General features: G+C 37.3%; 1 protein-coding gene across 11 annotated transcripts in view; it reads right to left on the bottom strand.

Annotated features, from left to right (window-relative positions):
• PDLIM5 (PDZ and LIM domain 5) overlaps nucleotides 1-25,508 on the bottom strand; it is a 216,444-nt gene that overhangs the window by 121,665 nt on the left and 69,271 nt on the right. For all 11 annotated transcript variants that reach the window (XM_003829906.5, XM_003829908.5, XM_063603832.1 and 8 more), the window contains exon 3: nucleotides 22,699-22,850. In XM_003829906.5, the coding sequence (XP_003829954.1) occupies nucleotides 22,699-22,850 (152 nt within the window). The remainder of the gene's footprint in view (nucleotides 1-22,698; nucleotides 22,851-25,508) is intronic.

Below are 25,508 nucleotides of genomic sequence, written 5' to 3'. Positions count from 1 at the left end.
TGATGATAGCAAATTTAATTTGTATTTAATATTAGATAGATAATTAAGCCACATTAAAATATTTCCCTAAAGAGTATTAGGAAAAAGAATCTGTTTGGAACCTCTCGAAAATAATAAATTCCAAAGATTTCCTAATAGCTTTTGTTTGATAACAATTTAAGAAGTGAATGTGAAGAGGAGAAAAAAACTACTTAATATGCTTCTCTAGATAAGTTTACCTTCTTTTTTATACTGTTACTTCCCATGCAAAACTATTCCGCTTGGAAGAGAAGTGAGGTTGTGTGTATATAGATGTGTGGGGCCGGGTGGGGTGAGGTAGGCGGTAAGGTTTAAATGGGATATAGTAAGGAACAAAGCATTTTCTACTCCAGGAAAAATTAATAACCAGGGACAGTACTGACAATGCAATATCATTTGGGTCAGAATATTTTAAAAATCCATCATAACGTTCAGTTCTATGAGGATATCCTCTTCCCAAAGCAAGCATCATAAATGGTCAAAACAAATTTTATATCCATCATTTGTATAATATGCACAAAAGTGGAAAACAAATATTTATAAATACTACTGAACTGAGTTACAACCTCACAGCTTTTTGCATTATATAATCAATAGCTCCACTTAAGACAAATAGAATAGACAATAGTCTAGGAGTTGTTACAAAATGTCATGAAATAAGACATATTTCAAAAAACACTTTTATAAAAATATACTTTTGAAGGCTGCTCAGTTGTCAATGATTTAACAGGACAAGAAAAAACAATATTGGGAAAAAATATCAGGCCATAAGAAATTAGATGAAAAATACATCTGACTACCATGACCTTAACAAATAGGCTTACACAAGTGTGAAATGCACACAACAATAAGAGAACAACTAGAGTAGGGCAGTTTGTTTTATTCAGCACCCAGCCATCTCAACAATCATCTACTAAAAAATGACTACAAAAATGAAAGATGATCGTGCTTCCTGTCTAGGAAATATTATTCAAAATTGGAACACAGTGCTCTTAAGAAGAAACAGTGACCTCCAACCTTAAGAATATCTTCTTAGGAAGGGGCTATCAGCCACAAAATGCCAAAAGTACAATAATCTGATGTTGTGATCTGAGCAACATTCTTTCTCATAATTTTTCCATTTTTGGTATGTGTGTCAGGCACTGAGTAAGAGAAATGATCCTTTTTTCCCCCGGAAAAACATACACAAACAATGAAACCACTGTGTGTTGAGAGAGATACCACAAATAGGCAAAGCAAATATTATTTGGGCTTCTAAAAAGATATTATATGAGTACATGGTTAACAAAAGATGCTGACATATTAGAGTTGTAAAAATTTAAAGGAGCAAGCGCCATCATTTGTGATGTAAAAAATGGTTTCAAGAGTTTTATTGCTACCTTAGAGTTATAAGTAAGCCTGAAGAAAATCACAGACATTCAAATTATATTTTTTAAAATATTTATATGCTTAATTTAGGCAAACTATCAAATTGAGGCTTAACTTTTTAAAGTAAACTAACTACAAAATAGGAATTCCTAACTTATGAGTAAATAAACCTATAGAGTTGAAGTAACTTCCTCATAGCCAGTAAGTGATGAAGTCAGGTTTGAACTCTGATATTTCTGATTGGTCTCATTAACCAGAAAAACAAGCCTATGCTGTTGCCAAAGTAGCCTTTTCTTCTGCTGGATTTAACCACGGCAAGGTATTGCTAATCCTTGCATCAAGAGATTCATCAATAAATCTCATGCACATACTTCCCGAAACAGAGGTTACCTAAGCAGTAGCAAAAACTGACCAGATATTAGCAGGGCATGGTGGTACATGCCTGTAATTCCAGCTACTCGGGAGGCTGAGGCATGAGAATCACTTGAGCCTGAGAGGCGGAGGTTGTAGTGAGCTGAGATTATGCCACTGCACTCCAGCCTGGGCAGCAGAGTGAGTGAATTCATCCTTAATTAAATAAAGGACTAGATTTCATACAGAGACTGCCTCAAAACAGACCCTCTACAAATCAGAATAAATTAGCATGCCATCACAGTGTGGTGGTGGAGATGCGCAGCTCCTAGTCATAATGCCTGGCCAGTGCCAGCTTCACTGCTTACTCAATGTATCCCTATAAAATTGGGAAAATAAGAATATGTACCGCTCTTGAGCCACTTGCTTGAGCCCACTCCCACACTGTGGAGTGTATTTTTGCTTCAATAAATCTATGCTTTTGTCTTCAAAACACAACAAAAAAGAATATGTACCTATATGGGTGGAATGGTGGCCCCCCAAAGAGATGTGTCCATATCCCAATACCCAGACCATATGAATGTAACCTATTTGGGAAAAGGGTCTTTGCAGATGTAATTAAGTTTAAAATCTTGAAATGGGATCATCCTAGATTATACTCAGGTAGACCCTAAATCCAATGACAAATGTCCTTATAAGAAACAAAAGAGGAGAGGACACAGACAGACTAAGAGGAAGAGACAAGCTGACCAAGGAGGCAGAGACTGGAGTGGTGCAACTGCAAGGAATGCCAAAATGATCACAAGTGTTGGTGAGGATGTGAGGAAAAGGAAACCCTTAGCGTACTGCTAGTGGGAATGTAAACTAGTACAACCATTATGGAAAACTATGGAGGTTCCTTAAAAAATTAGAAATAGAACTACCATATGATCCGACAATCCCACTCTTGGGTATATATCCAAAGGAAATGAAGTCAGCATACTGAAGAGATATCTGTATTCCCATAATATGGAATCAACCTAAGTGTCCATCAATAAATGTTAAGGATAAAGAAAACACACACACACACACACACACACACACACACAGTGGAATACTATTCAGCCTTAAAAATGAGGAAATCCTGTCATTTGTGAAAACATGTATGAACCTGGAGGACATTATGTTAAGTGAAATAAGCCACACACAGACAAATACCACATGATCTCCTATGTGGAATCTAACAAAGTTGAACTCATAGAGGCACAGAATAGAATGGCGGTCACTGATGGGGATGGGCTGGGGAGATGTTGGTCAAAGGATATGAAATTTCAGTTAGGTACGAGGAATAAGTTCAGAAGACATTGTAAAAGATGGTGATTATACTTAACAACAATGTAGTATATTCTTGAAAATTGCTGAGAGAATAGATATTAAGTGCTCACACCCCAAAAAATTGGTAAGAGTGGGATAATACATATGTTAATTAGCCAGATTTTGCCATCCCATAGTGTATACATATTTCAAAACATTATGTTGTACATGATAAACATATACAACTTTTATTTATAAATTTAAAAAATTAGAAATAATTAAAAAAAAAAAACTGACAACAGTCACTTGAAGATGGAGGAAGCAAAGAAGGATTCTCCTAGAGGGAATGTGATCCTGCCAGCACCTTGATTTGGGACTTGCCTCCAGAACTGGGAGAGAATAAATTTCTGTTGTTTTAAATCCCCTAGTTTGTGGTAATTTATACAGTAGTCACAGGAAACTAGTATCGTACCCAAAAAGAGTTTTAAAAGGATCTGATAAAACAGTGTAGTATGCAAAGCACCTTCATCCGAGTAATGACTACTAATGAATGAAAATATATTAGGGGCTGACCAGTCTGTCCACTTTTGCATTTTCCCAGGGTGGTAAACATCACATATGTCTTTCCTCCTTGTGAAATGAATTACAAAAATGTATTTAGTGCCCCAGTAAGTATATTTTTTAAATTAGTAATTATAACCATTAAACTTTGTTTTTAGGAAACAATTTTGTTTTAATAATTTTTCTCATTTATTTTACTAATTTAGCTAAAGCTAAATTTACCAGGAACCATGGAAAAGTAGCATTCGCTCCTATTAAATAGATGAAATAACAGGAATTAGAGATTACTGGAAGTAGCTGAAATTATAAAAATAGGGTGGATCATTTAATAAAGAAAAAAGATTCATTTTCCAACAAGTGAAATATTGCTTGTGTAGGACAGTATACACTATTGAAGCACAACAATTTCTTCTTCTAACCCAAAGAGACACTTTAGCCACTCGAGCAGTCCATGAAATCTGATTAGGAAGAGATCCAAACCTCCTCTTACCTAGAAGGTAAGATGTATCACTGAAACCTCCTTCTCCGCAGGGTTATGGCCTACCAAAAACTAGCAGGCAAATGAGAAAAAAATGTACCCCTTAATAAACATAATAAATGTAATCTCCCTTTAAGGCCCAATATACAGACTTCCATCTTGTGTTGGAGAGCAAAGAGGGGCCACTTACTTACTTACTTACTTAATTTATTTATTTATTTATTCATTTATTTGACAGTTTCACTCTATCCCCCAGGCTGGAGTGCAATGGCATGATCTCGGCTCACTGCAACCTCTGCCTCCCAGGTTCAAGCGATTCTCATGCCTCAGCCTCCCAAGTAGCTGGGATTACAGATGTGTGCCACTACACCTGGCTAATTTTTGTATTTTTAGTAGAGACGGAGTTTCACCATGTTGGCCAAGCTGGTCTCAAACTCCTGACCTCAGGTGATCTGCCCACCTCAGCCTTCCAAAGTGCTGAGATTACATGCATGAGCCACCATGCCCAGCCGGGCCTCTTACTTTAAATTCCCATCTCCCTGACTCCATTCACTTTTTCAAAACAGTAGATAAAAGACACAAAGAAACAGGAAGCTGGAGAGAATAGCAGGCTCTGGCCAGGGCACCTGCCACACCTGAGGACAGAAGGTGAAGTGAAACTTGGAGACCATGATTCTGTTAAAGCACAGTTTATTCCATCCATCAGTAAATGTGACCTAATGTAGATCAAATGAAGACCAATCAGTCAAGAGACTCCCAGGGGAGGCGCTGGATGACAGAAGCTGTGTCCACCATCGGCCCCCTCCAGCTGGGCAGAGAAGATGTATATGGAAGTTCTGTTCTCACAATGGGCAGAAGCAGTAGAAAGGAGAATGAATTACCTCACTTCTCAACTGGTAATGGACAAAACAAGGGGCTGGGTATATAATTTAAAATTTAAACATGGGGATGTTAAGTTATGGCTCCCTGCAGAGGGCTATGGCATGTGGGGCTGCCCCACAAAACTGTCCTTGCCAATCTGTGCCTAGGACTTTAGTGTAATTTTATTTAGCATCACAAACTTATGCTTATCAGCTTCATTTATTTCTATACTTTGGTTTCCTAATTCTTGATAGAAGCACTTTTAGAAAATTTTCATCCGTTAGGTGCAATACTCAGTTTAAAACATATTTTAGCACCCATCAAGTGGTAAGTTTGCAGAAAATGCCAGGGCATACCACTGAAAGCCAAAGAGGAATGGCCTTTGGCCTTAGGGAACTTTCAGTCCAGTGGCAGGTGTGAATGAGGTTTTACATGGACGACATTTTTTTTTTCCTAAGGCCAAGACATTGGAAAATTGGGAAGTGGTGTATGTTAGGAGATACTAAGTATCCTACATCCCTAAAGAGAGAAAGTGTAATGGCATAAGAGGTTCCAGCTCTGACCTTCTTAGAGAAACCAGGAAGCTGGGGATCTCACCAGCCCACATGAATTTGCCTCAAACAGTTTTAGACATACAAAGGAAGATGAAGTATACACGCAGATGGCACATGGTTCTCCCAGAAGTCTGTATCGTTCTGATGACCTCTCTCATACTGACTTCTGTTACAGGTTTTGACTTAGCTGTCATACTACAGCAAACACTCCTGAAAGGCGAGTACTCCGTATCTTTTTCTTTTTGTAACTGCACAACAATTAATGCAGACTCATACCAACCAAAAGCTGACAAATAAGTTTTAAATGAATGAGTATATTTGTGTTGCTAATGGGAGGCAAGAAAAGGGAAATACTAAACAAAAGGAGCAGAACAGAGTTTTAAATAGAAGGTAAGCAATGGAAAAGAGACAATAACAATAAGACATGGATCAGCACAGCTGCTCAAAAGAAAGTCACTCAACCAGTTTTAGGACTTTCAACACTCATCACTGGAACTCTCATTCCTCCACCCCAATTCTCTCCTAGCGCCCAGGCCTTCATTAGTTCCCACCTACACTTGTGAAACAGTCTCCTCTAACTGGTGTCTTTTTTCTCTCCCTACACATATTACACAGCCAGAATACCTGTGTTTTTCATCCTGGCTGTGTGACGTTAGACAAATTATTTAGGCACTGCTCCTCTACTTCCTCATCTTTATTAAAAGAATAATAGACTGGGTGCTGTGGCTCACTCCTGTAATCCAAGCACTTCTGGAGGCCGAGGCGGGTGGATCACAAAGTCAGGAGATCGAGACCATCCTGGCTAACACAGTGAAACCACATCTCTACTAAAAATTCAAAAAAATTAGCCGGGCATGGTGGCAGACTACTCAGGAGGCTGAGGCAGGAGAATGGCGTGTGAACCCGGGAGGCAGAGCTTGCAATGAGCCGAGATCGCGCCACTGCACTCCAGCCTGGGCGACAGAGCGAGACTCCATCTCAAAAAAGGCATCTCTATGCCTCACAGAGTTCTTGAAAGGATTAAGTGAGTTATATGTAAAGCATTTAAAAGAATGTCTGACACACATTACCTGCTCTATAAGTATTATTAGTAGTAGTAGTATTATATATTTTATTATTGCCTTATAAAAAACTCTTCCACAGTTTCCCATTAACTTAGAAATGAAATTCAAAATTTTACTCATGGCAGCCAAGACATTTTATAATCTGAACCCTCCCAACCCTCTAACCATCTCCCAACTCTTCCTGTCCCCTCAAAAAATCTGTATTTTTGCCCCACTGAACTACTGACAAGTTCTCAGAACTGAGTGCATCTTTGCTTAAGCTGTGCTCTCTGCCTAGAATGGCCTCTTTCCTCCTACTATCAACCACCTAGCAAATTCTATATTTAAGTTTTAATTCATGCAATATCTCCTGGAACATGTTGACTCCTCTACACTCCTTTCTCTCTGTTCCAGTTGCTACTTGTACATACCTACATTCTGAGAATCGTCCACCTGTATTATAAATATTGTCACTTTATATGTCTGTTTCTTTCCATTCAGAGCTTCTTGAACTGAGAGATGCATTTCTTTTATCTACCTATTCCCTAATCCTACCGTAGACCTGGCACACCACTGTAGTTAAATAAATGCCTACAGAAGAGAGGAAGAAAAGAAATGAGGAAAAGACGGTGTTTTTTTTCCTTCATATATCATGGCCTCTGTGGCCCCAATCCGCTTCTGCATTCTTCCATTTCCCATATAAGTCCTCTTTAGCCAACAAGTTCAGCCTACAGCACATGTAACAGTTTTTCTACACTGCAAATGAATTCGGGGTATGAATTACATATTATAAATAGACACATATATATTATACATAGACACATATAAGTACTCTTGGGGAACTCTGTTCATCTTGTTACTTATTCACATATTACTAAGGTTTGTACAATCCTTTCAAGCTTCTTTTCCTAATCTATGCTTGATCCCAACCTCCAGTCCAGCTCATCTCATCTGATTCCTGGGAAAACTGAGTACTTGTACTAACTTATTACTTGTCCTGTCTTTTAATCATGGAATCCCTCTAAACTAGGATCTCTCTTCTTGAAGATCCCAGCAAACTTTATCACTGTCCTTAGTTTTAAAAATTCTTCCTTTTCATAATCTCAAACTTCCAGTGACTAAACAATGCTACTCTGCTCTCTCCTACCATCATCATTCATCCCAATCTGTCATTACATCAACACTTTTCCAATTTCTGTAATTCAGTTACATAAGGTTTATTCAAGCTCTACATATGTACAGTTGAGAGAGGATATTTTGGCACCCTAGAATCAAGTGGAGGGATTTTGAGGCTCTAAAGAAAGAAAGAAATTCAGGAAAATAAACAACTTAAAGAAAGTATAAGAAAAGGTTACAGAAAATGGAAAACATGCTGGTTTCTTTAATAGTTATGGTATTTGCTATAAACCAATTTACCACTAAATCCAGAATTTCCCAGTCTCAGCATAAGATACTGACTGATGAGATACCTAAAAGAACATTGTAATTAGTCCACAAAATAGATGGAGAAAGCAGCAGAGCAAGGTCAACAGGGTGGAAAGGTTAAGACCACAGGTTAATACCAATCTGTTCTTCCTTCCCTCCTCCACCACACAACTCCAATTCCTGTGTCACTACTGTGACAGAGTTGTCACAGAGCTGTCACTACAGTGACAGAGTTGTCACAGAGTTGTCACAGTAGGCAATCTTTTACACAAATCAAAAGGAAAGTTTGAATCATAAATAAAGATAAAGGGCTCTGCTGGTTAATAGCTGGAGTTGCTTCAAACTCTAAAATGCTATGAATTTATGAAGTCTGTTCTCAATACTCAAACTTAACCATGCATTTTAATTCAACTAAAAAACTGTTTCACAGATGAAGATCATATTAAAGCTATTTTAATTAGTATTCAGAGAATGCACACACTGGAGCTGCTAAGGAAACGAATGAGGTAATACTGATACTGGAATATTTTGTAAGCTACTAATAAAGCAAAAATTTTCAAAGAATTTTAAAATATGTGATCCCTGTTAATACTCTTAACAGGGTTGACTCCTTGCTAGAAGTTTCCATGGCATTTGAAATGACTGGAATATCAAACAAATGTCTTCATAACTGCCCCTTTCTCTGTCTCCTATGAAATAAATTTAATGGCGAAAATTCTTACTGTGTTGTATTTGGAAAAGCAAAACAACTTTTAGAGAAGAAGTATTTATAATTACTGAGCAATAAAAATACTTTAAAATTTCTGTACTTAAAAAGATGTGTGCAGACAAATCATTACATTAAGAGAGAAATCTGAGATTGAACTCTGGCTTATTTACTTACAAGTTGTGTGACTCTGAAGTACTTACTTAACTCTCTGTAAAGTAGGATGATAATATCTGCCATAGTAAGTTGCTATTAAGATTACACGACTAATGAACATAAAGTTCCTACCTCAGTAACTTCTTAGAGGTAACAATTTAAAGTGTTTAAGTTCCTTTTTCTTTAATATGCTTTACTTACTAAATTCCTACTATGCACTAAAAAACAAGCTGCTTCCCTAAGAACTTGAACACTTTTTCTCTCATATCTCAGAAGAAATACTATTATCTAAAGTTCTTGGAATCAAGAATATTGTTATAATTTATTTATTTAAATCCTCTTCAAATGTAAAATTTTTCTTTCAAAACATAAAAATACTTTTCTGTTTTAAGAATAATTTGTGTACCAGAAATTCTCAGGATAAGAAAACATTCTGGACTAATAAATAACCTATTATTTCAAAGCCTAATTCCAGTAAAACAAAAGAATCTGGAAAGTCCCTCACATTCATTGTAACAGGAAAAAGTGCTATAAACTTCAGCCAGAACAGCCAAGATAAAGGCAGACTTGACTGTAAGAGAGGTATTTGAATGCAGGATTATTCCCTGTGAATTTTACTGTGATGTGGAAATGAACCCTTATTGTATTACCCAAGAAATTAAAAGTTCATAAACAAAAAAAAAAATGAAAGACCATTTTTCATCCGCATTTCAATTTCAGAGAAAGAGTATTAACAGGGATCACGGCAGGTAAAAAGAAGTTATTAGGTAGGACTGGTAACATTTGAAAACCTATTTTAAAGCTGACTTACAATGAAAATGCAGGCTTTAAAATACATTAAACAAAAGAATTTGACAGTGTAAATACTCTGCCGTGTTTTGCATGGCCAATCACTCCCATGTACTTTTCAACTCACATAAAGCCTAAGCTATTTCAGTCTTTGAGACTATAATAGCAACAACAGCCACTGGAAAACAGTTGGGAATGACTTGAATTTCAATCCTTTCAAAAATTCCTTGAGCTATGGACAAAAATGTTTATCTGGAACTCTAAGGAGACTGCTGCCATTAACTAAAGGACAATGACCAGCTTGTCACTATTTACCTCACTAATAACTTGTAAATGATTTCTAAATTTATCAGGCAACAGTAGCAAAAATTGCCATATTTATAAAAGTGGCATACTCTACAACTCAAAGCAATAAATACATATTTGGTATCTTCTATGACTACATCTAAGCCATGGTGGTAGGCACTGGAGTAGGTAATAAATAAATACATATTGTTTCTGCTTTTGAAGGGTTGGGTGTGACTCTGTTACCACTTAATTTGTGAGCATGCCACATTTTATTCAGCTACTCCTTTTCATCCAGGAAATACTGAGTACTTCTCATTTTAAAACTGAAATTAAGCTATTTTTATTTTTAAAATGACAATAAAGGTGAAGTTAACTTGGTGGAATCCAGTGTCATAGAATCAGGCTCCTTTTAATCTGCTAATACACAGATGTGGCCAGGAGAATCTTCTCATGTTACTCCTTCAGCTGTCTTCCGGCCTGGGATTTTCTATCTCTGCTACACTCCTCACCCTCATGCTGTCTCTCCTCAGTTTCTCCCTCCCTGCGAGTGTCTCTGCTTCCCTGTCTCTACCTCCAAGATGGCTTAAAATATTTTTGGTCTGTGCGTCCCAACTCATATAAAGCTATACCTGAGGCAGCTGGAGGTAACTAGCACACAGTTTTAAGTTTTTACCAGTGATCCATGAATGAAGTCTGCATAAATCTTCAATATATTTGGATTTTTAAATAAATGTAGATTATTTTATATCAAAGTAGAAAATCTACATCTTCATTTAAAACTGCAATACAATATTTATAAAATCTCCAGCCACTAAAAATACAATTATTATCTTAATGTGGTGGGGGAAGGGTTGTCCATAAAACACCTGACATTTAAAAAAAAAAATAAATAGAGGACCTTATGTAAGGTTAGAAGCCAGTGCCCAGCACTGTGAGCTCCACAGCAGGTATCAGAACTTCCTTTCTATCCCCAGCGATCCACACAGCAAGTGTTTAATTAGTATATGCTGAAACACGAATCTTAAACATTTTTGTTCAAGATATAAGCATAATGACTAGGACCTGGGTCTCTCTCCACCACCATGCTGTGATGCCATACTAATTTCCTCTACTCTATTCCTAGTCTGTTTTGAGACATATATACAAAGGCTAATGAACAGGTGGCTACAGGTGAAAGTGGGAGGTTCAGGCAAGGAAGGCGTCTTTTTGATCTGGATAATGGGGTGAACGGTGGGGCCGTTCACCAAGTGCAGCAGCAGGAGACACAAATTTGTGAGACAAGGCATAGAGCTTAGTTTTGCCCACATTGAACTTGCAGAATCTGTAATACATCATAGTGAGAAACAGCTTCAGTAACATGACAGGAGCAAAGCCAGACTTCAGTGAGCAGAAGAGCAAGAGGAAGGTGAAAGGGGCAGAACACTGAGCCTGGGCCTAAGCAGGCTAAAATCCTGAGATACTTCTGACTCTTCCCTCATTCTACATCTATCCAGAACACGACTGTGGCTTACAGAAGTACTGCTCAGTTCTCACTTCTCTAATTTCTCCTGCTTTCTATTTCAAGCCATCACTAAGCCAGGTTACTGCAATACTTGCCTGACTAGTCTCCCTGCCTCTGGTCTCTCTCCACCTCTTTCCAAGCAGTCTTACAAAATATGGTCCTGAAAATGTCACTTTTCTGATAAAGCTTTCAATAATACCTCAGTGTCTAAGACCCTGCAAGGCTTAGTATTCTGACTTCACTTTTCTTTCATTCTTATCTCTATTTCCAGTTGGTCAACATTTGCTTGGGGATTTGTCATCTTCATACTACTTCAAGAGGATATTCCTCCATCTGAATATGAAACAGAGAGAGGGAAGTCAGGGAAGTCAAGTAGTTACCCGACTACCTACCTGACTTCCCTCTCTGTTTCTCCCTCTTTCCCTCAGTCACACCCATTTTGTTGCCAAGAAACAAAACAAATATGATATTCTAGAAGTACTTTACAATGGATTCCATACTAATACTTATCAACTGAGGAGGGAAATAGGAAGAAAGGAGAGAAAACTTATCCTTATTATGTCCTAGGCTCTTTACATATGCTATTTCACTTAACCTCATTCTTCAAAGCCTAGCCCAGGTTTCTGCAACTCCACAAAGGCTTTCCATTAGAATGGGATCTTTAACTCTCCTTTGAACCCCTGTAGCATATTCTATCTCTTCCGATCTCAATAAAGAGATTATAAATTCTTTAAGGGCAAAGATTATAAATCTCTTTATGTCCACCTCTTATGGCTGCTAGTCATAATGTAAATCTGAAGGAAAAGTCCAAATTTTTAAATTTAATGAACATTATGAAATTTTAAACCTCAGTAATAAATGGTAGTGCTGAGGGAGGGTTTTAAAAGAAAATTTCTTCTAAAAGTATCAGAAAAACATGTTCCAAAAGTTAGTAATTTTACTTGATTTTAATATGTTACTCAGAAAATTACTTTAAAGGGAATATACATGAATATAAAATGAGAGAAAAAACTCACATTTTTGTTTGTCTTTCTGACTTAACCCACAGTAAAGAAGAACTACATTTGCATCGTTCCTCTAAGATGAACACGAGGAGTTAGCAGAATAAACAAGACTAGGTGTGTACTGGTTTCTCTTTGCTGCCACTATCTTTCCTGCCAGATGGGCCATAAATTATTGGTTTAGACAATAATTTTGAACCAAAGCAGTAATTAGCTGGCAGTAAACATGTTTGCATCCACTATACTCTTTGAAAAAGCTTTAATTACATCTACATGATCCAAAATCACTCATTTGACTAAGCAATCCTCTCATCTAAATCTTGCATCATTATCTTTCTGACTTTGTCAGGTAATGACCTACTGATTTCCCTCTCTCAGTTTCTCCCTCTTTCCCTCAGCCACACCCATTTTTGTTGCCAAGAAACAAAACAAATATGGTCCTCTAGAAGTACTTTACAATGGATACCGTACTAATACTCACTTATTAACTGAAGAGAGAAATAGGAAGAGAAAAAACTCATCTTTATTATGTCCTAGGTTCTTTACATAGGCTATTTCATTCAACCTGTGTAAAAGCCCTAGAAGGCAGGTACAAGTGGTTAACTGAAACTCAGTTACATAACCTGCCTAAGGTCACATAGCCAGGAAATGGTGAAACCAGGATTTGGATCAAGTTCGCCTAATTTCAAAGCCAATGCTGGTGCCATTCACCTTCTTTACATCTCTATTTCATGGACCTTAAAAATTCTACATATTAAAATTTCATTTTGCAAAGACTATTTTAGGTGTGATCCAAAAAAATTTTTAAAGATTTAAAACTAAACAGATCTTTAAACATATTATTCCTGGGATTGTTTTCCCAAAGGAGTATAGATTGAAGTAAGTTTTCCTTCAGAGAAATAAATAAGACTTTCATATGTTAAAAAAAAACTTTCAAGATGTAAAGTCAAAGTGAAGAATTTCACAATACAAAATACACCCTAACCAACCCATATTTATCAGATCTGTTTATTGTCAAACTGCCACAGACTATTCAGAATTAAATTGAGCCTTCAAGTCAATTTCCAACAATCTTTAAGGCCTACTGAATTGAAGAAAAAGAGATATATAAGATAAATACTTATTTTCTATGTCTCCTGATTGATTTGTTGATTGACAATTATGGTCTCTTCCAGTGCGTGTGATGTTGACGAAACAGTCTCTAAAACATATTTTCTTTTTTTGAGACGGAGTCTCACTCTGTCGCCCAGGCTGGAGTGCAGTGGTGCGATCTCAGTTCACTGCAACCTCTGCCTCCCGGGCTCAAGTAATTCTCCTGCCTCACCCTCCCCAATAGCTGGAATACAGACGCGTACCACCGCACCCTACTAAATATTTTTCTGTATTTTTAGTAGAGACGGGGTTTCACCATGTTGGTCAGGCTGGTCTTGAACTCCTGACCTCAAATGATCTGCCCATCACGGCCTCCCAAAGTTCTGGAATTACAGGCATGAGCCACAGTGCCTGGCCCCTAAAACTGTTGGAGGCCAAAAGAGTGAGGGTTGTGATCAACTCAGTATACCACTGGAGGCTATATGAGTAAGCAGCAAACTGTCATAAATGCAGAATGTTGGCAAACTGACAAACTGCGTCTGCCACCCAGAAGGATTGCTGAGGGCAGTCACGACCCAGGCGCAAGTGTTTCTTATGATTAGGCATAACTGAAGCCTGTTAGTAACAATATGAACCTGTGATGGATTAAGCAGCTGACTAATTGTTACCTCCTCCTCCCTGCCCTTGTTACCCAATAAATACCAAGGGCTGTAGAAGCTTAGGCGGCTGCCTTTGCTCACCAGAAGCAGGGAGCCCTTTTCTTCTTCTCTCTTCTTCTCCATGCTAGCCTTTCCTTTAAAATAGTTACTTTTGTCTAAAGTTTTCATTTCTACGTTCGTCCGTCCCTTCATTCAGTCTCATAATGATGGTCTAAAGGAGTAACAGTAGTAACTGTTGGAATGATGGCTCAAGTAGTAACAGTAGTATCTGCTGTAATGATGATCTCAAGTAGTAGTTGTGGCAGTCAGCCATATAAAACATATTTTTTTAAAAATTCCTGAATTTTTAGTTACTCACAGAATGCATACATAGAAGCATAGGAATGAACTAGCAAATATAGTCAATAGGGTTATAAATTTGGAAGAGAAAAATAAAAGATGACTTTCTGGCTTAGGATGGGAAACCATATACACAAGTCAGTATCCAAACGAATGTTTCTATCTAGTGGCCCATTAACCTATAAGCTTTTCCCCCACTTTTCCTTTCACTCTAACATATAGGGTCTTTTTAAAGCACACAGAAAATAATTTACGTATAATTTTTATTACAGAATACTGACAGGGGAGAGTAAAAAATGAAAAGTACTTTTTAACAGAGATGCAGTTGCTTATAAGTAGAGGAAGAGTGACCCCTATTATGCATCTATCCCATTTTATCAAATATATACTAGGAGACTAGTCATTAAGTCCTTTGCCACAGCAAAGAAAGTAAGGAGGGCATAAGCTATGAACTGATCTGAGTTTGTTAGGCAAATCACACAAACTCTCTAGGCCAGGCTTGTCCAACCCACGGCCCACAGGCTGCATGTGGCCCAGGATGGCTTTGAATGCAGCCCAACACAAATTTGTAAACTTTCTTAAAACATGAGTTTTTTTTGTGATTACTTTAAGCTCATCAGCTATCGCTAGTATTAGCATATTGTATGTGTGGCCCAAAACAACTCCTCTTCCAATGTGGCCCAAGGAAGCCAAAAGATTGGATACCTCTAAGGCATTATATATTCACCTGAAATAGGCTAACTTCTTCCTCAATGGATTGATATAAGGATTTAATGATATATGTAAGAAAAAAAAATTCACAAAGCATGTCAATACATGTTTGTCCTCTTTCCCATTCCTAAGCAGCATTTCTAATTTTAATGATGGATAGGGGACATAATCAATCAGACTTAGTCCTTCTGAAAAACTGTCATCCTCCAACCTAAGAATTAAAAACAAATAAGCAAAGAAGAAGTAGTAAAAGCTAAACTGAAGAATAAACACTAGAAAAGTACGTGAAATACCAAAGAAGAAAAAAAAAGTAACTTCAAATGGGATGATGTGAAACTCCAATTATTAAAAGAAAAAAAATCTAGCTAAATATCTTTTAATTCACATGAACTGAAATGTCCCAGATAGAGAACTGAAAACTTCGATTGAAAAAAGTACTTTCTAAACTCCTGCCTCTATTCTATTGGTGAAAGAAACAGCAGAGTTGAACCCATAAAGCTAACAGTAATGGGATATTAAACAACCCATTAAAATGAGACAAAAGATGGCTAATAGCTTCAGTCTGGTACAACAGCTACTTCTTCTTTTCTCTTATAATCCAATGTACCTATTAAATTACTCCAATCTGTCATTCATTAGCAGCAGTATTTGGACCTCTGGCAATCTTTTTGTTGTTTGAAGGATGAAGAAGAAGGGGAAGGCAGAAAGAGTAGTACATCAATATTTTTCAAAACTCAATTCTTCTAGGTCTTTCACTTCCAATCATAACAAGTTATACAGTAAATGAAGTTTGAAGAACAAGAAACAAAAATTTTAAAAAACCACAGACATGCCACTACTAGTAATATAAAAACAAGGAAGAGTAGAAAAACTATATATATATATATATATATATTCTGTGATTCCAAGAGGATTAATTTAACAACATACAATAAGAATAAAAATATATAGTACTGTATTTTCTGATGAATAAATGATGCTTGCATACCCATCTGACCTACCTTTCACCTTAAAGTGAGCAGAACAGTACAAGTCACTCTGTTAACCTGGCACAGTTTAAGATAACTCCAATGAAGAAAGTCCAATTTCCTGATTCTCTCAGCCAAAATAAGCAAACTTAAGTTGGTTTGATCTAATAGCAAGCTCTAGGGAACTTATCCATTTACAGTTGAAAAACCAGAACAAGAACCACTATTTTTATTACAAAAAGGGAATTTAGAAATCACCCATGACCTCATTTTATAGTCAAGAAAATTAAGGCCCAGTAGTTTAGCCACTAGCCCTAAATCATACAATAAGCATGTAACAAGTTTATCTATGTCCTACTATGTAGCTAACTACTGAAATAAATGGAACAGTTAAAAACCTTTTTCATAGAAACCAGCTCTAATACAGTTAATAGTTTAATTAGACATCGAAGCTTTTGAAAGTAATTTTCTTCTTGTATCAACTGAAATAATGTAATTTAAAAAAATGATCCACTTTGATTTGGATCAAAATCATAGGCAAACACATTTGACATTTAAAAATAAGCACTGTTATTTGCCTGACTTCCCCAAGAGTAAAAATAATTTTAAATAGAATTTTTTACAGTTCAGTTGCAGTACTCCTAGAATTAGTTTCACGGCCAGGAAAAAAATATGTTTTTTCCAATTTTTTCAACGATAAAAGACAAATCAAAATAAAACCATTCACACTTTTATGTTCATTAGAAACGCAGAGTATACTGAGTCAAGTCTTATTTTTTAGGATATCATAGAAAGAAAATGTGTTTGCTTTATCATATGCCCCCAAATTAAAGTAGACACAAATAACAGTTACAAAACCACCCGACTCAAGCAAGTATCTTTATCTTACTTTTTCTTATCTAAATCCTATTTTAAGATATTGAGGTTGGGCCTAAAAATGAAACCAAATTTTGAATATACACGTATATTTTCTTAAAAATTAGTGGATATATAAGAATAATATTCAATGCAAAAAAATTAACAAAACAAAATTACTGGTAATTTTCTTTTCAAAAACAAAAACTGGGTTTCGTTCTCTCCCTGGGAATTCTTAGGTGGAGGAGAGCAGAATTTGGGCAGCAGTGGTCCTCATCCAGCATTTCTACAGTGCTAGCAGGAAAAGGCAGCGCCACCACTATTGAGTTGGGGGAGACCTGGTCTGCTCCTTCCTCTGGCCTTCCTTTCCGTGACTGTAAGTTATTTCTCTCCAAAACCCTGCTCTAGATCCCTGGCCAACCAGCTATAACTTTCCAGAGCATTCTCACAATGTTTTCATAGGCCCTGGAAAACTTAAATTTGATTGCAAACAAGGCAATGACCCACAAGTTCTCGCCACTTCTACTCCCTTCCTGCTACCTCTCTGACCTTACTTCTAACCAGTCTGCCTTCACTCACTCTGTTTGGCTATACCAGCCTCCCTGACAGAGGGCCACCACACTGGCTCTTCGCTCTGCTTTGGATACTCATGCAATTCCCTGGGAAACTGCAGTTTAAAATAGGGTGGTAAGGAAAGCCACAGTGAGAAGGTTATTGGATATCTGGGCATGAGTACCCCAAGTGAGAAGGTGTTCCCTCACATGCTTTATTTTTCCCTATAATATTCCGTGTAATATATCCACACGAGATATATTACATATTCTGCTTACTTGTTTATTATCTGTCTCAGTCCTCTAAAATGTCAGTACTATGAAAGCAGAGATTTTTGTTTGGTTTGTTCACTGCTATGTCCCCAAAATCTATAACAGTGCCCGGCACATAGTAAGAGTTCAGAAAATATTAGTGAAATAGATAAATGATTCCTACTTTGGGAAATAATACTGGTGCCTATCAAAAACAGACTACTATACAAGATGCTATCAAATACAAATAGAGTAAAAAAAAACATGGTTTTTGCTCTTAAAGAGTCTTCTTGGAGAACCACGACTAATATACATGGAATAATTAGTAAATAACATAGGCAGTGCTAGGTATGACTATTAGCTAATTAGGTTTATTTGTATAAGACTCGTGGAATTGCCCTTGTTATTCCTGATTATACCTAGTGTATAATTAAACGCTGAACTGAATGGCATAAACTATTTCACACAAGTTCAGAAGGGGAAAAAGGAGTGAGGTGCGATAGTAGGAACAGACTGTGGGCAGGAGACACTCGATTTGGGTTTAGTGGATGTGAAGGCATGCACTGGCAGTGAACAGGTGGTGGGCATTTCAGATGAAATGAATTTCATGAGAGGGCATAAAGGCAAGAGAAGGATGGTGAGAAACCTATCCTAAATGGAAGAAAGGGCATTCAGTGATGAGTGGTGGTGATCTGGAGAGGACAATGTGAGGAGGACTCGATTACAAAGAACATGACCTTCTGAGCAGAGGGATTAGTCTGGATAGAATCCCATAGCACGTGCTGTTGTCTGTGCCCAGCTTAGATCTCCTGGAACCCTTCTAATGGTTTGGTACACCAATTCCCCAGGTGTTTCTTCCATTGCTTCTAATGGTTCACACCAGTAACTTTCTTTGGAAGCAATATAAGCTACCTCCTAGCCCTCTTCTCTGTTTACTCACACAACATACTTCCAGGGCAGCTGACAGCTAATAACTAACAAATACAAGGAAGGGGGTACAAAAGCCCAGTTTCATTGCCTCAAGGCAAGACAGACTCACTCTGTAGTGCAATTTTATTCCCAAGTTTCCTGCTGGATCAAGTGAAGTTGGATATCCCCTGAAATCACACCTTTGCTCATCTCAGTTTCTTCTGCTTCCCAACCCTGTTTCACTCACTCCTTTCTTTAAAGGAATCCCTTACTGTATCACTTGCACAAGAATCCCCATCTCAGACTCTGCTCTAGGAAACTGGACTAAGACAAGTCTGTAAATGATAGTAGTATATATTCATGCAGAAAACTTCAAGTTTATGAAGGGAAGAGTTCACTGAAAAAGTACTCTTGTAGGTAACTTAGTTTGGAAGAATTCAGAGTAATCTGGTTGGTGAGAAGTGGAATGAAGAACTGACCAGAGGACAATTAAGAATGCTGTTCAGGGCCAGGCGTGGTGGCTCATGCCTCTAATACCAGCACTTTGGGAGGACAAGGCGGGCAGATCACGGGGTCAAGAGATCAAGACCATCCTGGCCAACATGGTGAAACCCTGTCTCTACTAAAAATACAAAAATTAGCTGGGCGTGGTGATGCGTGCCTTTAGTCTCAGCTACTTGGGAGGCTGAGGCAGGAGAATTGCTTGAACCTGGGAGGTGGAGGGTGCAGTGAGCTGAGATTGTGCCATTGCACTTCAGCCCAGGTGACAGTGTGAGACTCTGTCTCAAAAAAAAAAAAAAAAAAAAAAAGAATGCTGTTCAGGCCGGGCGCAATGGCTCATGCCTGTAATTCCAGCACTTTGGGAGGCCGAGGCAGGTGGATCACTTGAGGTCAGGAGCTCGAGACCAGCCTGGACAACATGACGAAACTCCATCTCTACTGAAAATACAAAAAAATCAGCCAGGAATGGTGACATGCGCCTGTAATCCCAGCAACTTGGGAGGCTGAGGTAGGGGAATCCCTTGAACCTGGGAGGTGGAGATTGCAGTGAGCTGAGATGGTGCCACTGCACTCCAGCCTGGGCGACAGAGCGAGATTCAGTCTCAAAAAAAAAAAAAGAAAGAAATGCTGTTCAAACTTGGAAAACATACTTACTTTGATATAAGAGAGAAAACTTAAGGAGAGAATGGTCCTGGTATAGAAAAGAATCAAAGGTAACTCTTCAAAGTTGTATTTTTTTCCTTAAAAGGCAAAAGTATTTCTTCAGTAGCACCGTCAATGTTATACTACGAATTTTGTTAACCACACACTCTATCAAAACAGGCTGACATTACCTAACACAAGAACTGTTCAAAAACTTGAAGAGAACGCCAATGAATAACAATGGGACTCTAAAATACTCCCCAATAGTTTGGGTCCTTGAATGTCTATTATTTAGAAATATGAAGATATGATTAAGTAGTATACTCAAATGTTTATAACAAGTCAATTTTGTAAGTTGGTTTGTCAGATTCTGTATTTAAGCAGCCTTAAAGAATCTTTATTAGAATCAGTAGCAGATTACATAAATTGGAAAGGCATCCAAACAGGGCAACATCTGGTTTTTATCTATTCTTATGGGGCTCAGAAGTGTTTTCAATAGAAAATAAGATTCTGGTTCCTGGGTCATAAAATAAGCAGCACAATGTGAAAACAAGCAGGCTGGTATGAAAGAAATTGTACGCAACCCATGAAAGAGCTCATACCCTTAAATAAACTTTCAGTTTTAGAATGTGTAAAACAGCCTGTCATCATCTCTATTTGTTTTGCTTTCTTGATATCTCAAACAAGTTAAGCTTCTTGACCTCTTGATTTCCCTTCAAAATTCATACTTGGTAAATTAAAAATTACTTTCATTTGATTAGTAACAACTTTCATGTTACATGTCTCAATATAGAGAACAGAAGAATACTAATGAAACAAATTTTTTTATAACCAATTACTTTTCTTATTGACTACTTTCCTACGCATTAAAATGTATAGCTAATAGCCTATCAAAATTTAAAATACATATAAACATTGATTCAGCAGTCCCACTGAAAAGAATTTCTCTAAGTTTTTTAAAAAGACCCTAAAGAGGAAACTGCTTAGAAAGTCATAATACCTCAAAATAGATCTGTATGTCTAAGTCAAAGTTTGTAAAAACAATTTCCTATTCAGTTTTAATACCAAATTGATACTCAGGTAAATATAATTTATCCTATAGAAATCCTTTGACTAGCAATCACCTAGGACAGCAGTAGCAAAAAGCAGAGAAGCACTGCCTAAGTGTTTTTCACAAAACACGACTCCTAGGAGAGGCTCCAAGAAAAAGGTTCCATAGCCAAATATGTTGGGAAGGTACCAGGTTTTAGTTCCCTCTTTTTTTTTTTTAATATTTTTTTGGGGGGTGGGGCGACAGAGTGTCGCTCCGTTGCCCAGGCTGGAGTGCAGTGGCAAGATCTTGGCTCACTGCAACCTCCACCTCTAGAGTTCAAGTGATTCTCCTGCCTCAGCCCCCAAGTAGCTAGGATTACAGGCATGCACCACCACACCCATCTAATTTTTGTATTTATAGTAGAGACTGGGTTTCACCATGTTGGCCAGGCTGGTCTCAAACTTCTGACCTCAGGTGATCCACCCACCTCAGCCTCCCAAAGTACTGCGATTACAGGCGTGAGCCACAGCGCCCAGCCTATTTCCCTCTTAAAGATTCATAATATGCATGATAATTTATGGAAGACTAAGATAATTATATGCAATATAATTATGGAAGAGATTGGGGAGGGAGAAAAAGTGGTGTTTTCCAAATCTGATAGAATTCAGAACACTTTTTGTAATCATCAAAAACAAGATTTGCTTAAAATCTCCATAACTACCTCGTATATGATCAAGCTACCTTCATTATAAAGCTGAAGGTTCACAGCTACCCTTCCATCACTCTGCATTCCTTCTTTCTCCTCCCTTGCCTTCAGCCCAGGATACTACAGTGATCAAACTTTGTAAGTCATAATAACCACAGAGAACTTCAACAAATATAACTCCTGGTCTTTCCTTCCAGAAATTCGGATTCAGTATAGACATCAGTATTTTTAACAAGCACTCCAGATGATTTTGGTGCAGGTTTCAAATGATGGGATGCTCACAATACCTGATATATTATAAACAATGTGATGATTAATTATTTTATAATTTGAGGCCAGAGTGACTTTAGAAAGCAATAAGTTCAAAAAGTCCAGCCTTCAAATGACTCTATTAAAAATTTTCTACTCAGAAAAAAAAAAAAAGAGAAAAGGACAAACTAATGAAAGCCAAATCATATCCTAAAAGAATACCCTTTAATATACTGCTCAGAATTTTACCTAACAGAAAGAATTCTTAGCCTGCACTCCATTGAGAAATTTCAAGAATTCCTGAATTCTCTGAAGCTGTATACACAATTTTTTTTTTTTTTTTTGAGACAGGGTCTCGTTCTGTCACCCAGACTGGAGTGCGGTGGCACGATCAGAGCTTAATGCAACCTTGACCTCCTGGGCTCAAGCAATCCTCCTGCCTCAGCCTCCTGGATAGCTGGGACTACAGGCACACACCACCACGCCTGGCTAATTTTTTTATGTTTTGTAGAGACGAGGACTCATTATATTGGCCAGGCTGGTCTCAAACTCCTTAGCTCAACCAATCCTCCCACCTTGGCCTCCCAAAGTGCTGGGATTACAGGCCCACACAATTTTTATTAGTATGGGAATACATGCCTTTTGATGGGGAAATAACTCATAGCTTTCAGCAATTCTCTTGCTGCTTAATTATCCAATTTAAGAGCCATTATATTTTTTATTTACCTGAAATGATGGTAGCAGAAACTGAGTCTTAGTTAACACTGTGAGTCAGACACACAAAAACACATTCCTCAATGTTGTTTTCTCTTTCAGGGACAAACAAAAAGCAACTTACCTTTGCAGAGTCATATTCAAAGAGCCTGTACAACCCTTAATCTTATTCTGGGCTTCAAGATGAGTCATTCCTTGTGCATTTATTCCATCAATGCTGAGAACCACATCGCCTATTCTTACATTTGCCTGGGCTGCCTTGCCGCCATCTTTTAGCTGTAATAAATATATTTCATTAGGAGTGTCACTCTTTGAAAAAGAATAATAAATGCTGATAAAAATTATACTTTTGCTTATACCAAAAGCATATTAATATACTATTGAAGTAACATAAAACTGTCTTGTTTAACATGTACAGAATTTTAGCATGTAAAGATAAAATTCAAATGATTTAAATGTTTTTCTTAAATTCTTATTTGCTCTATAAAAAAAACAAACTGAATTTTCTGAGAAAGATTCCCTGATCATTTCTCCATTTCTTTATTGTGCAACAGTAGTTGTGTGATTTTTATGAATCAGGAAGAGAAGCAGCCAAGGAAACTTCACATTTTAGCAGAATAAAAAGAATGCAATCTGAATGGGGTTTTTATACTCTTTTAGAAATAATTTTTTAAAACTCTTTTAACAGCTGTATTTTTGTTTGAGCATAAAGAGGAACAGAGAGGGAAGATCTGCTAAACAATCCTTCCTGTTGAGTCCAGTTCATATCCAGGGTTTGGGGATTGAATTCTTTCAGATTCCAAGCCCAAATATCTTTTATACTGGGTGTGCTTCCTGCTCTAGGCATTTGCAGAAGGGAAACTCTTTGTATCTGAGACAACCCAACTTTTTTGTGTATGTCACAGTCCTTAATCCTTAGTCTTTCTTCCCCTGCTCAATAAAATCTTCTATGTGTTTACATTATTTAGTCTGATCTCCTTCAAATTTCGTGTGTATATATTTCATTGCCCCAAAAGAAGCAGATATATTATGCTAAGTGACAGTGAACTTTTCATAGATACCTAGAAATATGAAACAAGTACAAATTAAAGAAACCATTCAAATTCATATGACAGCTCAGCATTCAGTAAGTATAAGTAGATCACACTGAATACTGAGTTGCTGCAAGATGGGAGAGACTAGGCCCGAAAAAGCAAGTAAATAACCAGTATTTCTCTAGTACTTGAAACTAAAATCTTATACAGAGTTTCTGTTTGTGATGATGAAAAAGTTCTAGAACTAGGTAAGTCAGAAGGTCGCACAACACCGTAACTATATTCAGTGAATGCAACTGAATTATACATTTTAAAATGATAAACTACTTTGGGAGGCCGAGACAGGCAGATCACTTGAGGTGAGAAGTTTGAGACCAGCCTGGCCAACATGGTGAAACCCCATCTCTACCAAAAATACAAAAATCAGCCAGGCGTGGTGGTGCATGCCTGTAATCCCAGCTACTCGGGAGGCTGAGACAGGAGAATTGCTTGAACCTGGGAGGCAGAGGTTGCAGTGGGCTGAGATCGTGCAACTGCACTCCAGCTTGGGCAACAGAGCAAGACTCCATCCCCTCAAAAAATAAAAAATAAAATGATAAACATGGTTAACTTTTATGTTATGTTTATCACAGTTTAAAAAAAAAACCTAATGATTTTAGAAAACATTTAAAGAAAACAGTTCTGAAAGCGAGTGAGCTATACACCACTTTCTCTGGGACTTCAGGAAGGTCGTTCCACTTATGCTATCAGGTTATCATGATTACACATAGATAATATAGTTGAATAAATGTTAGCTATTACTGTATTATTATTCCCTTGACCTCAGATTACTGATCTGAGAAATGCAGGGCCTGCACTAGACGATCTCAGAGGCCTTCTAAGGTCCCTGCCAGTTTTAAAAGTTTATCTGTGAACTGCTACCTGTACAAAGTTACAGGTTTAATCCTAAAATAAAAGTCAAATCTGGAAGACTTCTGTGAGACAAATGGACATCTATGACCTACTAAAATCAGCAAATGAAATAAAATTTGACATCTTTGTAATGAGAGAAAGTAAACATAAGTCATCCTAGATTTTATTTTAGCAAAGAAGGGCAGGCATTAAACAAAAAATTAACTAGAAATAGAATGCAGTTAAATTACCTCACCATCCTCACATAAAGTAGTCTGAAAACAGAAACACTGAAATCTATGGGCATTTGTTCTAAGTGTTCCCAACAGAAGCAACTTAAATACTCCTAGTTCAGTAGTAATATAAAGGTAATGAACATCATAGAAAGAAAATAATGGAATCAAAGACAATGTCATAACCAGATAACTTTTCTTATTCTGCTCCCTTTACATACTAGATCTCTTGAGAGTCTATCATCTCAAGACGTTCAAAATCAATTTCTTAGAATTACCTTTCTTTCTAGGACTGCGTTTATTCTGTCACCCTTATTTTCAGATCATGGAGCACAGGAATCCTATAGCCACATGGATTCTGCCTCTTCCTTAAGTACCACATCTAGGAAAATTACTAAATGTAACAATGTAAATGTGATCTGTCCATCCTTCCATTCCTCTCCTATGACAGTCCAAGTCTTGATCATCTTTCACATTGCTCTTGCCTATAGCCTACTTGCCTTCCACTAGAGTTTTCTACAGATCTTTCCTACCTTCACGTTCTCCATATTTGTCTCCTTTTCTTCCATCTTAACATTCCCGAATGGTGGCCCCATTACCTCTCGCACTGGAAAGTTCTAATCATATCAACTCCCTATTTATAAAATGAGAGTAGAAAAATTGCAAATGTCTTCTGCTTCCTACAATGTACAGAAAATACAAGCCATCTATAATTTGTCACCAATCTGTTTCCAGCTTCAAAACAAGCTCCATAAGGTCAGGGATCATGTTTTATA

The sequence above is a fragment of the Pan paniscus genome, chromosome 3 (genome assembly GCF_029289425.2).
Source record: "Pan paniscus chromosome 3, NHGRI_mPanPan1-v2.0_pri, whole genome shotgun sequence".
NCBI classification, from domain to species: Eukaryota; Metazoa; Chordata; class Mammalia; order Primates; family Hominidae; genus Pan; species Pan paniscus.
This window is presented reverse-complemented; position numbering and strand designations above follow the sequence as displayed.